This window comes from Salmo trutta, chromosome 35 (assembly GCF_901001165.1).
Source record: "Salmo trutta chromosome 35, fSalTru1.1, whole genome shotgun sequence".
Lineage (NCBI taxonomy): Eukaryota > Metazoa > Chordata > Actinopteri > Salmoniformes > Salmonidae > Salmo > Salmo trutta.
In genome coordinates, this window is record NC_042991.1 from 23,224,694 (window position 1) to 23,240,948 (window position 16,255).

General features: G+C 42.7%; 2 protein-coding genes across 8 annotated transcripts in view; one reads left to right on the plus strand and one right to left on the minus strand.

Annotated features, from left to right (window-relative positions):
* The first annotated feature begins 5,003 nt into the window (after positions 1–5,003).
* LOC115174891 (endoribonuclease ZC3H12A) lies at positions 5,004–12,205 on the plus strand. The gene is made up of 6 exons (XM_029733894.1): positions 5,004–5,493; positions 6,940–7,501; positions 8,644–8,783; positions 9,710–9,944; positions 10,220–10,326; positions 10,869–12,205. The coding sequence occupies exons 2-6, from the start codon at positions 7,170–7,172 to the stop codon at positions 11,879–11,881; spliced, it is 1,827 nt and encodes a 608-aa protein (XP_029589754.1). The 5' UTR covers positions 5,004–5,493; positions 6,940–7,169; the 3' UTR covers positions 11,882–12,205.
* Positions 12,206–12,394: 189 nt separating this feature from the next.
* Positions 12,395–16,255, minus strand: part of LOC115174890 (TGF-beta-activated kinase 1 and MAP3K7-binding protein 2) — a 71,194-nt gene continuing 67,333 nt past the window's right edge. For 6 of the 7 annotated variants that reach the window (XM_029733887.1, XM_029733888.1, XM_029733890.1 and 3 more), the window contains one exon: positions 12,395–14,597. In XM_029733887.1, the coding sequence (XP_029589747.1) occupies positions 14,458–14,597 (140 nt within the window). In that variant the 3' untranslated portion in view covers positions 12,395–14,457. Of the gene's footprint in view, positions 15,180–16,255 lie in introns of all 7 variants that reach the window. The other variant, XM_029733893.1, reaches the window with a different exon arrangement.

A 16,255-nucleotide genomic window follows, 5' to 3' on the forward strand; every position in this document is an offset into this window, starting at 1 on the left:
TAAAATGTGAAGCTACAGTCCAACAGTTCCTGCCAGAACATTGCCTCCTACTGGTACATGAGGGGTAATACACTTCAGTGAGAACAAGTCTACCATCCAGATACCTACATCTATGTGCTAACGCCTTGTTCACACTGCAGACCGTAATGCTCAATACAGTTTTGGTACAAGTGACCAACTCGTGTGTGTTCAGACAGCAGTCATTTGCTAACATGGCTACGCTAGTTGTCATAGTAATGACGGGTGTGTGCACAGTGGTTTAGGCTGATTGGTGGTGGTGCTCATGCTTCCTATCACTCAGAAGTTCTGTAGAAAACTAAGGTGACAATGCCTGCCATGGATGTTCCCCAGTTGCTTTGAATGTTCAAAAAGATAAGATGAGCCAACTTTCAAAACTAGTCCTTTTTGTCTGGCCTCAGCAATCAACTAGCTAGGTAGCTGTTTAGCTTTTGAGCACATTTACTAATTTGTTTGTAAACAGTTAACAAGCTAGTTAGCTACCACATGTCCCTAATATACAGTGCATTCTGAAAGTATTCAGACCCCTTGACTTTTTCCAGATTGTTACATTACAGCTTTATTTAAAAACGGGATTAAATACTTCCCCCCGTCATCAATCTACACACAGTAAGCCATAATGACAAAGCAAAAACAGATTTTTTAAATTTTTTGCCTATTTAAAATAAACTCTGAAATGCCATTTACATAAGTATTCAGAACCTTTACTCAGTACTTTGTTGAAGCACATTTGGCAGTGATTACAGCCTCGAGTCTTCTTGGGTATGATGCTACAAGCTACGCCCACCTGAATTTGGGGAGTTTCTCCCCTTCTCAAGCTCTGTCAGGTTGGATGGGGAGCATCGCAACACAGCTATTTTCAGGTCTCTCCAGAGAAGATCGAACAGGTTCAAGTCCAGGCTCTGGCTGGGCCACTCAAGGACATTCAGAGACTTGTCCCGAAGCCACCCCTGCGTTGTCTTGGCTGTGTGCTTAGGGTCGTTGTCCTGTTGGAAGGTGAACCTTTGCCCCAGTCTGAGGTCCTGAGTGCTCTGGAACAGGTTTTTATCAAGAATCTCTTTGTACTTTGCTCCATTCATCTTTCCCTCGATCCTGACTAGTCTACCAGTCCCTGCCGGTGAAAAACATCGCCACCGCATGATGCTGCCACCACCATGCTTCACCGTAGGGATGGTGCCATGTTTCCTCGAGACGTGACGCTTGGCAGTCATGCGAAATAGTTCAATCTTGGTTTCATCAGACCAGAGATTCTCCCCCGATTGCTCAGTTTGACAAGGTGGCTATCTCTAGGAAGAGTATTGGTGGTTCCAAACTTCTTCCATTTAAGAATGATGGAGGCCATTGTGTTCTTGGGGACCTCCAATGCTGCAGAAATGTTTTGGTACCCTTCCCCAGATCTGTGCCTCGACAATCCTGTCTCGGAGCTCTACGGACAATTCCTTCGACCTCATGGCTTGGTTTTTGCTTTGACATGCACTGTCAACTGTGGGACCTAATATAGACAGGTGTGTGCCTTTCCAAATAATGTCCAATCAATTGAAGTTACAACAGGTGGACTCTAATCAAGTTGTAGAAACATCTCAAGGATGATCAATGGAAACAGGATGCACCTGAGCTAAATTTCGGAGTCTCATAGCAAAGGGTCTGAATACTTATTTATATATATATATATATATATGTGTATATATATATGTGTGTATATGTAAGGTATTTCTGTTTTTATTTTTAATACATTTGAAAAACTTCAAAAAACCTGTTCACTTTGTCAGTATGCGGTATTGCTTGTAGATTGATGAGAAAAAAAACATGTTTTTATCAATTTTAGAATAAGGCTGTAACGTAACAATCTGGAAAAAGTCAAGGGGTCTGAATACTTTCCGAATGCACTGTAAATGAAAACAGTACTGGTTGATACATTGCATTTTCAACGTTGATTCCACATCACAATACTTTGAAGGAACGTTAATTCAACCAGCGTGTGCCCATGCAGTGAGTGGGTCAGTTGTAAGAGCTAGGAATGTATTTGTGCAGTTAAGCCTTTTGAAAAGTAGTTAAAGATAAGGCTAGACAATAACTTATTAGGTCAACAATACAAATCTGCTCAAATGTTAGAAAAACTTCAACCACTTTCAAGTTGTTCCTTTCTACTTTGTTATACAAGACAATCCGTTGTAGAATAAATGGCCTGATATCTATTGTTTCTTATGTGCATGGCTGTGCATGAATTTGGTGATTTGGCGTCTGATGTTTTTTCTAGTGTTTATCTACTGTGATATAAAGTGTTTGTCAGTTCCAGGAAACATATCAGGTTCTTTTTAAAGGTTCCACCCTCTCACTTATTTCCCCTGTTATCAGATAAATATCAAACGGCTCAGTGAAAGTGGCGAGGGCGGGTCCTCCTGAGAAGTAGAGCCAGTGGGTGAGTAGGAGGAATAGAGAGCTCTCATTTGCTTTGCCTCCACAACTGTCAAGTGATATTTGATTGCCTCATGTCTTGAGGATAGTCACAACCACAGTGCATCCTTTATTTAAAGGGGGAGATCAAGCTGATCCTAACTGTTATAGGCCGATTTCTATTTTGCCCTGTTTATCAAAAGTGTTGATAGTCTTATACTCAGCTGGCCCCTCCCAAGATTTGGGTTAAATGCTCTACAACAAAGCTTTCTTAGTGTCCAACAAGCTTTCTCTGCCCTTAACAGTACTCCGAACACCTCCAAAACAAAGGTAATGTGGTTTGGTAAGAACAATGCCCCTCTCCCCACCGGTGTGATTACTACCTCTGAGGGTTTAGAGCTTGAGGTAGTCACCGCACACAAGTACTTGGGAGTATGGCTAGACGGTACACTGTCCTTCTCTCAGCACATATCAAAGCTGCAGGCTAAAGTTAAATCTAGACTTGGTTTCCTCTATCGTAATTGCTCCTCTTTCACCCCAGCTGCCAAACTAACCCTGATTCACATGACCATCCTACCCATACTAGATTACAGAGACGTAATTTATAGATTGGCAGGTAAGGGTGCTCTCGAGCGGCTAGATGTTCTTTACCATTTGGCCATCAGATTTGTCACCAATTCTCCTTATAGGACACATCACTGCACTCTATACTTGCCTTTGTGGTGTTGTCTGTGCCCAATAATGTTTGTACCATGTTTTGTGCTCCTACCATGTTTTGTGCTGCTACCATGTTGTGTTTCTACCATGTTGTTGTCATGTGGTGTTGCTACCATGCTGTGTTGTCATGTGTTGCTGCCATGCTATGTTGTTGTCTTAGGTCTCTCTTTATGTAGTGTTGTGGTTTTTCTCTTGTCGTGATGTGGGTTTTGTCCTGTATTTTTTTTATTCAATTTCTTTTATCCCAACCCCCGTCCCTGCAGGAGGCCTTTGCCTTTTTTTGTAGGTCGTCATTGTAAATAAGAATTTGTTCTTAACTGACTTCCCTGGTTAAATAAAGGTTCAATTTCTCTTGCATACGCCTACAGCTCAACGTGCTCAGGCCGCCCATATGAGTCATGTGATGATCATGTTGAAACCTGTTGTCGATGGTGTCACACGTCATGATTACCTGCTGTGTTTCTTCTCCATTTCACCAACGTGTGGAAGAAAAACCATAGCTTTAAAGGAACTGAAAGCACAAATGTGTTTTTTTTTCTTTCTCCAATGGTGTAGATCTTACTCACTCACTGTGTATTTACAGTACCTGATTGAAAGTACACCAAGAGGATAGACCAGTAATCAACCTATGTTTAGATAATGTACTAAACCTTTATCTTTGTAAAGACCAAACACTTGAAACTGCACTAAAAAGCAGTCATTCATTCACTTTATAGCATATCCATCAAAATAAATCAAATCTACTTGCTCTGTAAAATGAACCCTCCACTTATTTGATTTAGATTAGATTATTAGGATCCCCATTTGCCAAAGCCAATGGCAACAGATAGTCTAACTGACGTCCGGCATATAACGAGAAATACATTACAGACACATAACTTATCCACTTATTCTCAGTACATGCAGGTAGATAAGGATGTGTAAGACACTTTCTTAGGAATCTCTACCAGTTTAACTGCTGTATGTGGAAACTGTTCCTGAGAAAACCACTGTCATGCATGGCCTATGAGGATGCCCCACCCCAACCAGAAATGATTTTCTTTTTTAAACATATTCACAAAAATATTCTGTAAATATATCAATCATCAAATGTCTTGTTTTGTCATTAAGTACCTGAAGCATCTACATTGAGAGGTAACTAACCTATAGTGTCACAATGCAATTTTAATCAGCCGGATAAGGTTTACTCTACATTGAGCATTATGCTGTGTTGTATGTATGCATGCATGCAAAATATTTTAACTGTAGCTTGGGTGACCATCTGCTGTTCACCCAACTCCTTTGTAACATGATACTATATTGTCCAAATACATGTATTCAATATTTGTCATACGTTTTAAATTTCATGCAAATATGTAGCCTGGGTGTTTTTGCATATTTATGTGTACTGAATAAGTATAATGTCCTTGATTCTAAACCTGTATGGCCAAAACATTTCATTTAAGAGCATCTTGACTCTCAGGGGGAGGGTTTATGGGTTTGGCTGTTGTCAATCTCATCTGTCAGTTGAGCTGCAGCCACGACTCAGAGAGCAGGTGAGTCCATTGCAGGAGGAAATGGTGTCTAGCATTCCAGAGGGAAATACGTAATAGTACTCGCCTCTGTGTGTGCTGTATCACAAGAAAGACAAGCTCTAGATTTTCAACTAAAGACTTTATTTTGACAGACATACCACCATGACATGTTATGCAAATTGATTTATATTTCACTGTTCCTGAAAGCTATTCTTCTTGTTTCAGATGTCAAAATGATGTGTGTGGTAGTGTGTGTACGTCAGTGGAGGCTGCTGAGGGGAGGACTGCTCATAATAATGGCTGGAACAGAGTAAATGGAATTTGATATCATTCCACCTATTCTGCTCCAGCCATTACCACGAGCCCGTCCTCCCCAATTAAGGTGCCACCTGTGGTGTATGTTGGGGTTACTAAACTTCTGCTTTTACGATATCAATCTAATACATAATAGAACTTCACCTACTACTGAACAATATGTAACGGTACAAAACAGTGCCGGGTAACTGGGTAGGTACAGTATCAAGTCTCAGGCAGTTCCCACTGTTTTGTAATGCCACACCAGGAAGATCAGAGAAAGAGGGAACTCTAAGGGCTTACCTATAACAAGCTGCATTCTGACCCATACTCTGTATTGGGCTCAGATGAGGAAGTGAAATTATTGCATTTGTCTTTTGCTTCCTTGCTGGCATTGGTCTGAGCAAAGTCTCTGGAGACTTCCTCATATGACTAATAAGAGTACACACAGGTTCTGTCTCTCCATGAGATTGACGCTCTCTCACACACATCAACAGGTTCTCCACCAGACAAGCAGGCTGATTGATGCTCCTTCTAACTGCCACTCACTGGAACTGTAAGTAGAGTGAGAGAGAGAGAGAGAGAGAGAGAGAGAGAGAGAGCAGAATTAGCACACAACCCACCTAATATCCAAATCTTGTTCAGCTACAAGGGTTTACTGTATGTAAATGTTTGTAACTTCTTAGAGCTGATATAATTTATTTAGGTAGTTTTGGTTTCTTTGATAGTTCACTGGGATTGTCTTCATGTTGTGTGCTTGAGAGTTTGGCAAGTGTTCATTTCAACTACCACACAGTTAGCAGCAAGTGTTCAGTGAGACACGAAGTGTGTGATCGTTGTAAGACAGGCGTGGGAAGCCTCATACTTGGCATTCAGGACTGTGTCTAGTCTTGTAGAAGTGGTGCAGAAAGAGTGTTCTGGTTTGAGATGCAGCAGTGAGAGAGGATGTGGTTTGAATAGTTCAAACTATTCAGAGGTATAAGATCAACAACCCTAATCTCACTTTTGTCACGTGCAAATGAGTGGGGGTGTGGGGTATCGTAACCCATATTTATCTTGGAATTATCACCCCTATATAGTTGTGCATTAACTGGCATGGTATGCTTCTCCATTAGAGTTTACTTGTAAACTGAGCAATGTTTGTCTTAGCCTGACATTTTCTTCCTTATTCCAAGAGGCTTTTATGATGCATCAATAAACATTAAACACGTCTCTTATCAAACTCCTGTCAGGACTCTGTCTAAGGTTGTCACCTGTTGTATTCGGCGCATGTGACAAATAAAATTAGATTTGATCTTGAAAACACCAGTGCCTTTCCAATTTGAATGCATTCAGGATGAAAGGGTGGTCTTAAGGAACATATGATGGGGCATACACGTGTGTGTGTGTGTGTGTGTGTGTGTGTGCATGTAACACTGCATGTTAAAGTAGAGATGAGGAGTTTCAATGTGTGTTTGTTCACTGTCATCATGATAGTCCATGATTGGTGAAAAATAACACTTTCTAAATATGTTGCTATTCTTAGATATAAAGTCAACATTCCATAGGCCTACCCAGAATAGAAGGTAAAGGGTGTGGTGAAGGTATGCACAGCATGTCACTTTTCTACCTTTTATACTCAGTTATTAGTGGTCACTTTGTAAAATAATTATTGGGGGTTTCCAGACCACTAAATGGAGGATGTGACTGGACTGGTGTAAAGTATTTGCGAAACAAATATCATAAAACATTTCTGTTTTGGTTCAAAGAGAGGAATATCCTCATGAATTCCAGTGGTCTATATTTGTTATGACAACGGACACCAGCTGTATCAAACACTTTATTTAAGTTCACCTGAGCCTATAGGGGCTTTCTAGACCAGTATGACGTGAGCGTCTGCGTGCAGTCATGAGACTGTGGCGGCGCGAGCAGCCGATTCTATCCCTGCGCAGTGTGCACCTAACCACATTGAAAGTGTCTGAAAGCCCCGTGACCTCCACCATGCTTCTTCATGTGTTTACAGAGTCAGAGGTTGCCTCACCTCACCCCCCCCCCCCCCCCCGGCCTTCCTGCACCTGTCACATCTTCCAAAACTGATGCTGTTGTTGTGGAAACTGTGATGAAGTGATAGAAAAGGGAGACGAGGAGGATTCCCCAACAGACAGAGTCCTGACAGAAGTCTGGAAGGACACTACTACTAGACACTGACAGACCTGAGGCAGAGTGTGCCACACTGAGCTGAGGACCAGCAGCATGGACCAGCAGCATGGAAAAGTGGAGCGCTTCCTCAAGCTGGGCTACTCCCATAGTGACATTGTACGTGTGCTAGAGAGCCTGCGTCATGACGCCCAGACCAACGAAATACTGGAGGAGCTGATCAAGACCTGCCAAATCACCACTACAACAACCACCCCCACCCCATCCATACCAGCCAGCCGCTCAGCCCACTCCAGCCCACAGCTGGTCCCTCGAGGCTGCAGCTCTCCCCAGCCCAGCCAGTCCCTACGGCCCAGCTCAGCTACAGACAGGGATCCCACTTTGGTATTCAGACCGGTGGTAATTGATGGAAGCAATGTGGCCATGAGGTGAGAGTACTACTTCATTTTGGACTATAGGAATTTTAGCATTAAATAGATAAAGACAGAGTATAAATTGAAATGCTGGCACTAATTAAGCTAATGTATGTACTAATGAAAACATAACACCACATAGCGATTTATCTTGTCACCCATAGCACCTGTATTGTCAGATATGTTATAACAATAGTGAAAAGCACATGCTACAAATACATCAACAGGTGATGACACTACAGGGAGGTGTTGACACTACAGCCGAAAGAAACTGAGAGGAACAAAACAAGAAGTTCACTTCACATAAATCAATGTTATTTTGTCCAACACAGATCACGTGTCTCAAACTAAAGCTGGGGGGGGGGGTGAACTTTAAAGGATTCTACTTCACAGGCAAACTCACTCCTCTTACTCAAATTAACTTTGGCATAAATCTCAGTGACAGTTTGCTTACAAAGCAGCCTTTGATTACTCAAGTCCTGAGTTTCCTTGTTCCTAAAGGTCTCTGTCCCTAAAGCTTTAACTCCAGAACACTCCCTAAACTTTCTAAGCAAAGTACATCTTTCTACTAATCATTGTGTATTTTCTATAACCTGTGCTATTGTTGTTGGATTCGGTGCCCTGCCCCAGTGGCTTTATAAGGCAACAATGTCTTATCTTTGGTGGCCTGTTATGCAAAGTTGCCTACCACTTCCTGATGGTTGAGTGCAGGGAAACCCCACACTATATATAGAGCTGTCTGTATAGGCAAATGATCCACTCCCTGTGATCTGCTGTCAGTCAGGGACTGGGAGGCCTTATAGCACCATAGGTCTTAGGCCTGTCTAAAGTATTGCTGGAGACATCGCACCACTATTAGGATGCTGCAGCTCACATCTGACATAATGTTACACTTTTGTAACTTTGTATCTTCTCCAAGACTTTCTGTTATTCCAGTTTTTGGTCATTTGGGGAGATAGTTTTCACTTTAGACCTGTTTCTGGGATTAAAGGACACACAACAGTCTCTTTGCTGGGGCTATGCAAAAGAGTTCACATGAATTGGAGTAGGTGAGTCACACAGCTAGCTGGCTTCCTGAAAAGGAAGAAGAGACGTGGCAGTCGTTTTAGAACTGAAAAAGGGAAGCTAATGTTCTACTGTGGCTCCTGTCTTTGCAGCCATGGCAACAAGCAAGTCTTTTCGTGCCGGGGGCTGTTGCTGGCAGTCAGGTGGTTTTTGGAGAGAGGTATCCGTGACATCACAGTGTTCGTGCCTCTGTGGAGAAAGGAGCAACCCCGTCCTGAGGCCCCCATGACAGGTAGGACACACCTGTTATACTATCTGACCAGGGCTAGATGGCACTGTGGAGCCACAGGTCACCAACACACTCAGCTCCTACACCATACAGTATTGATGGCCTTTTATAACTGAGAATTGTTGTTTACACCCTGTAGGCTGTGCACTTCTTTCTTGTCTTTTTAATCAAATCAAATCAAATGTATTTATATAGCCCTTCGTATATCAGCTGAAATCTCAAAGTGCTGTACAGAAACCCAGCCTAAAACCCCAAACAGCAAGCAATGCATGTGAAAGAGGCACGGTGGCTAGGAAAAACTCCCTAGGAAAAACTCCCTAGAAAGGCCAAAAACCTAGGAAGAAACCTAGAGAGGAACCAGGCTATGAGGGGTGGCCAGTCCTCTTCTGGCTGTGCCGGGTGGATATTATAACAGAACATGGTCAAGATGTTAAAATGTTCATAAATGACCAGCATGGTCAAATAATAATAATCATTGTAGTTGTCGAGGGTGCAACAAGCACGTCCGGTGAACAGGTCAGGGTTCCGTAGCCGCAGGCAGAACAGTTGAAACTGGAGCAGCAGCATGGCCAGGTGGACTGGGGACAGCAAGGAGTCATCATGCCAGGTAGTCCCGAGGCATGGTCCTAGGGCTCAGGTCCTCCGAGAGAAAGAAAGAAAGAGAGAAAGAGAGAATTAGAGAGAGCATATTTAAATTCACACAGGACACCGGATAAGACAAGAGAATACTCCAGATGAAACAGACTGACCCTAGCCCCCGGCACATAAACTACTGCAGCATAAATACTGGAGGCTGAGACAGGAGGGATCAGAAGACACTGTGGCCCCATCCGATGATGGGGCCATGATTGATATTAATGATTAATGATTGATATGATACAATCAATCAAGTCTATGGAACTCTAACCTCTCGTCATGTGACCCTGCAGATCAGCCAATCCTCCATGAGCTGGAGAAGAGAAAGATCCTGGTGTACACCCCGTCACGCTGCGTCAACGGGAAGAGAGTGGTGTGTTACGACGACCGCTACATCATCAAACTGGCCTACGAGTCCGATGGCATCGTTGTGTCCAATGACAACTACAGAGATCTGCAGATAGAGAAGCCAGAGTGGAAGACGTTTATAGAGGAAAGGCTGTTGATGTACAGCTTCGCCAATGACAAGTAAGTCCCAACACTAAGACTTACAGCATCTAAGAGGGAACCTGATGCAGGGCCTATAAGGAGGATATAAACCATTTTCATTTGGGGTTGGCATATGAGAGACGGTATATCAACTGTTCCACCACCTACAAAATCCCTCCTGCTTGTATACTTGTAATACATCTGTAATGAAGACATGACTTCAAGAGTTTTGGGCATCATGTTTAAATCATACTCATATGACTTTATATTCAAGGTTCATGTTTACATCATATTCAAATGACTTTATATTCAAGGTTCATGCCTCCTGATGATCCTCTGGGAAGGAATGGCCCGACAATTGACAACTTTCTGAGAATAAAGCAGTGGACCCCAGAAAACAAGAAGGAGCGTTGCCCGTATGGTTGGTAGATATTTTACAATACACACTTTTATTTTCAGTTTCCTACCTCATTCACCTGGGGGTTTGACTGTAACTCATCCAATGTGAGCCAGCTGAGCAGGATTTGATTTGTAGTTTGTGACTAGTAGTTGGATCAGTTGTGATTTCATTTGGCTGCGTGTCAGTCGGCTGTTGGCAATGAGAGAGCAGCACCACTCCAAGGCTACAGCACAGCGCCACTCACAAACAAAATACCGTATTATCAACATCCAGGATAATAGAGCTAACGGCAGGCCTGGGATTATTCCTGTCAGAGTACAACAGACCCTCAGAGCACTCTGCCGTGTACCTAGTGGAACAAAAACAGGCTGGAGACTAGACATATTTTGTTTGCTTTGCTAAGTGTGTTTACAGTACTAAAGAAGGGGGGAAGAGGTCTTTACAGTGAGTGCACTCAGACAGACACACATCCTAGTTGACAGTCTCTTTAAAGAGTTACAGGGTTACATATGTGAGCCATGTTTTTGAAAGCCCATAAATATTCCTTATATGTTTCTTTCCAGGGAAAAAGTGTACTTATGGAGTGAAGTGCAAGTTCTACCACCCAGAGCGCTCCAACCAATCGCAGCTGTCTGTAGCAGATGAGCTTAGAGCCAAGAGCAAACCTGCCGCTCAGACAGACAGGGAGTGGTCATTTCTCCCCTCAGGCCTCGGCCAGGAGGCCCATATCTACACATCCCTTTATGAGCCAGACCACACTACTAATCATCTACACAGATATCCTTCCACACCACCTCACCTTAGAAAAAATGAACATTCCCATTCCCACAGAGCTTCGCCAAGTGATCAGTTCACCAGCCAGAGAGAAACAGGTAGCCCAGCTCTACACCACAAGTCCAGCCACCACTTCTGCCCCAGCCCAGACACTGACGAGGCCTTTGGCTCCATGGAGGCCTCCCTGTCCAGGCTATATGTCCAGGACCAGAAAAACAGCACCAAGGGGCCCGGGGTGTCTTACACATACAGCAGCGGGGTGGCCGGCTGCAGCCAGGGCAGTGGGGACGTCTACCCCTCCAGCACTTACAGCAGCCACAGTCACGGCAGCAACACACAGAGGCTCAGCCTGGGTGGGCCTTCCTCGGGAGTCCACTATGCCCCCCAAAGACTGCTACAGTGTGGCTGTGACCACTCACAGAGCTGTGAGTGCAGTCAGTGCATGTACGGCCACCAGCATCTCCAGCCACAGCTAAGAAAGAGCTCCTATGTCGTTCACAGTAACCCCATCCATTTCACAGAGCAGCAGTACTTTCAGAGTCCTCCCCCACAAAGGCAGAGTCACAGCCTCCCAGAACACAGCCTGGGACAGGGCCTCTCTGGTGAGAGAATGGAGATGACTAGGTCCAATGAAGGTAAAGCTCCAGATAGTGAGCAGAGGAGGAGTGTGAAGAACCAGCTCAGCACCCTCTTCCCCCCCAGCATGGTAGACTATGTGATGAGTCTATACCCACACACCCTCAACAAGTCAGAGCTGGTTCCTCTGATCCAGAGGTTCAGAACCAGCCACGTTCCCTTCTAACATGCAAGACCTTTCTCTGTAAGCATTAAACACAGTAGTTCTTCTCAGCAGACTAGAGACAAGCTTGAAAATGTAGCAGTCTGTGCTGAATTTCCTATGTATGTATAAGTCAAGTGCAATGCACTACCATATTCTGAATGATGCTAGTTCATTTTGAATCTAGCATTGACTTAAAGATTATCAAAGCAGCATGTGTTGTTTTAACATGTAGCCTCAAACTGAGGGAAGCTATTTGACAAAATGGGTGTTAACCTGTACGGTATGCAGAATAATACTGTCCTTGTCATTTGTTTGTTGTCCATATTAAATATAAGTCCTTGAAAATTGTCTGATGATCTGTCTCATTTACCACATTACACTGCCAAGCTTCCTGAACTTTATCATAGCAACTATTTTAGGTCTCTACTGCCATCTACTGGAGTGAGGAGATGTGACAATCGTCATCACATCACTGCAAGCCAACAACCAATGGAATGGAATCAAAATGTGGAATATCTAGTAAGAAATCCAGAATTTCAGAATATATTTATTTTTATTTTTACAAATAACTTATCTGTTACAAAGACAGTTTTCCCAGCTAAAATCAAAAAACACTTTAGTTATCCAAATTAGTTTTTTTTTATGAATAAAACATTTATTAACCGACTTCACACCGAGCTGCAGATAAAGCTGAACAATTTGTTTCTTTGGGGTTTTTACAGAATTTTTTTAAATAAGTGCTTAAGAGACAACTAAGAATTTGGCTTCTACCTAATCAGTTTTTGACAATACTAAGCTTTGGTAAAAAGAAAAAGAAAAAAAGAAAAGACATCTTAATTTGTGACTGCATAGATTGTCAATACAAATGCCATTCTAAGGCAGTAATGTGTGGCAGCATTTCACAACGTGAAAAACAAACAATAATAACCTATTCCACAATTAAGGTAAAATCATTACAATGGTAAACTTTTAAACTATCCTCATAAAAAAAAGCTTCACAGGACAAGTTAAACCAATTAAAACATGATTATACAATGAGGACAGACACTATTTTGTCTCACTTTATTGGAAATATAACAATGGCACTGTCCTTATTGTCTTTTATTAGAGGAGATATTCTAAACTTCTGGCCAGGGGGAGATACGGTAAAGCACATACCTATATAAATATCTGCTGATTTGAAAGAGGAATACTTTAAAACATATTCACTTGGAACACTTACCCAATTTATACTGCATAGCAAAATATTTTGATTCTGAAAGCCCTCAGGAAACAGTCACCTTCCACCAAGCTGTACATGGGCCTTAACACCTTAATACAATTACCAAAGTCCGTCTTTCTTTCATCCGACTCGAAAGCTTCCATTCTGATGCAAGTTTTAGGATGAACTGTAAAATTCATGCGTCTCTTGGCACTGAGGTGTAAAAGTCCCCAAATATTAAACCTACATTCCAGTTGTCAGATAAGATGGCAGTTTGTCATTCTGCTTATGAGCTTTTTTCACCTGTCCAAGAGCTCTTGCATCCTAAAAAAAACTCCATCTTTCTTTCGACTTTGCTGCATCTGCAGATCGTACACAGGAAATTCAGCATATACACAAGCGATGAACGACAGACTGAGCGGAAGAAGCTTCATGACTGCATAGTTTTCATTCAACTGCTCCTCTTTTTTCCACAATGCTTCAATTCTCACAGAAATCAAGTAAAAAGCTTAAAAGGGACACCGTGCTTATTGGTTTGAAAGAAAATGGAAACAAAACAAGACAAAACAAAGTAAATAAAGTCTATAAAGCTATACTTACAGGAAATACAAGTGATTCATAGTGAGAAAGAAGGCTTTTAAGGCACATTCAAAAATGATGTACAGTAAAAAGCATAAGGGTATTTCCTCCCTCCATGTACTGTACACATAAAGCATGCAATTGAGTTTCTGTTCTTTTTACTCTAGATTGAAGAGACGCAGATTGATAAGGGACATTACAGAGGATGAGAGAAAAGTTTTGGTGGCAGTAAGTTTCCCCCTGTCATCCTCTAGAAACAGCAACCAAACAAATAGTCAACAAGTAGTCTGTTAGTTTTCCCTTCAGGTGCGAGGTGACGGCTGACCAAAGTTCCCATTCCTGATTAGGCCATCACAGAAGAAGAAAAAAATCAGCAAATGCACGTTGGCACCCATGTTGGCTTACGTGTTTGTGTGTGCCAACACACTGCAGGACAACTTGTTAATACTGTATATGGAAGCAGCGAGGCATCCCCAGGGGTAAAGTCGCCTGCCGAGCGTTGAGCAGGAGGAGGGAGAGGGGGGTGACCCCACGCATGCAGAGACTCCAAGGTGAGGTATCATCCAACTCTGCTGGCTTAGTAAAGTAACACAACCTGTAAACACTATCCAGTCAAGCCTTCAGTGGATAGCATTCTACAAACCTTGGAGGAGGGGGGAAAGAAACAGTCCCAAAATGGAAAAAACTACAAACCCCTGTCCATTCATTTTCTTACCACTAGAAAAAAAAAAAAAAAAAACAGTCTTTTCTAATGTAGTTTCTTTGACTCGCATTGAAAAGTGAAGCGGGCTGTTGGTATTGTTGGCGTCTTTGTGGCTCAGAAGTGCCGTGGGAACTCGCACTGTTCACAGCGGTTGAGGGCGGGGTGGTTGAGGAAGGTGCAGGCCGTGCAGCTCCACTGCGTCCCCTCGTCTTCCTCCTGGTCTGCTACAGTCTTAACGCTCTTACTGCTCGACTCTGGATGGAGGGAGGGAAGGAAAGAGAGAGCGGTAGACGGAGAGGAGTTAGTCACCCAACAGACTCCAGAGATAAACACACAGACACACAGTCAGCTGTAGAACATCAATCAAAATGGGGTCAGACTGTCAAGGGTTGTTCCTTCAAATTATACCCTTGAATATTAGGGGTGTATCTAGCTATCACCATATACAGCGCTGTTTTGGTTTCTGCAATAAAACTGGAATTTTGTACTTGCACCACTGATGGGTTGAATTGGCAGTTGTTGGTAGTTGGTGAATCACTCTGGTTCTTTCACTCTCCAGGATGTGTATTGCACAAGAAAACGCTTAATGCTAAGGAAGTATCAGAGTGCTAGGAGAATCCTATCAAATGTTAACATAGCAACAACATGCAAACCTCTCATCAACAAATGTCAATGGTGCTTTCTCTGTGTGAAATGGCAACGTTTTATCTGAAGGTCATCTGTTGTAAGATTGTTAGGAAATGGTGTGCATGGTGGCTTTGATTAACATTTTGTATTTTACCTTTATTTAACCAGGGGAAACCCATTGAGAACAGGGTCTCATTTACAAGGGTGCCCTGCGAACAATAAACCAACATGATCCATCTCAATACAACACTAAAAATGTACAATTACACATTCAAATTCAAAAGCAGCAGATAAAATGACACATCAATCAAAACAGTTCTCCTTCAGCACATTCCTCATCAAAGTCCCGAACTGACCATTCGAGACCAGCGAGTCAAGCATCAAAGTGGCCTGCCGGTCATTCCATGCTATAGGGGCACAATTACTAAAAGCAATCTTCCCGGACTCTATGGAGATCTGCGAAACTTCTAGAACCAGCCAGTCTTGAGACCGAGTCTGATGTTGGCTGGATTTCCAATTTAGAAGTGAGGTGAGGTAGTATGGGAGTTTCTGGAGAACTGCTTTATATACAAATAGCAGCCAATGTTGGGCTCTTCTGGTAGTCAGAGACTCACAGCCAACAGAACTATATAAAAGGAAATGATGTGTTCCGAAAATTGCCTCCAGTGATAGACTGAATCTAAAGGTTTTAAAACAGAGGCTGCTGGGTGCATGTAGATTTTATCATCATAGTCAGTACTGGGAGGGATGCTTGAACAATCTTCCTCTCGTTTTTCAAACGTAAGGTAGGATTTATTTCTATGAAGGAAACCGATCTTAATTCTCAACTTCTTTGTCAGTTTTTAAATGTGTGTTTTAAAGGACAGCTTATCATTAACCCAAATACCTAAATACCAGCGGAGGCTGATGGGAGGAACTATAGGACAGGCTCATTGTAATGGTTGGAATAGAATCAATGGAACGGTATCAAACACATCAAACATACGGAAACCACATGTTTTACACCGTTCCATTCATTCCATTCCAACCATTACAATGAGCCCATCTTGCTATAGCTCCTCCCACCAGCATCCACCGCTAAATACTTATTATGAGGGACTTGCTCAATTTGGGCTCCCTTCAAGGTGCAGATACGCAGGTCTTTAGGGTCATTTTTACCTGGAGAACAACAAACTTTTTTATCAACATTTATCACTAATTGAAGATAGGTGAGCGATTCTTGAATTGAATCAAAGCCAAGCTGAAGGTTGTGAATGGCCTGCTGCCCTGAGGGGGCACAGGAATA

Coding starts and splice junctions, on each gene's coding strand:
- LOC115174891 (XM_029733894.1), top strand. CDS start 7,170: ATGGACCAGCAGCATGGAAAAGTGGAGCGCTTCCTCAAGCTGGGCTAC. Junction 7,502..8,643: donor GGAAGCAATGTGGCCATGAG/GTGAGAGTACTA, acceptor CTGTCTTTGCAG/CCATGGCAACAAGCAAGTCT. Junction 8,784..9,709: donor TCCTGAGGCCCCCATGACAG/GTAGGACACACC, acceptor GTGACCCTGCAG/ATCAGCCAATCCTCCATGAG.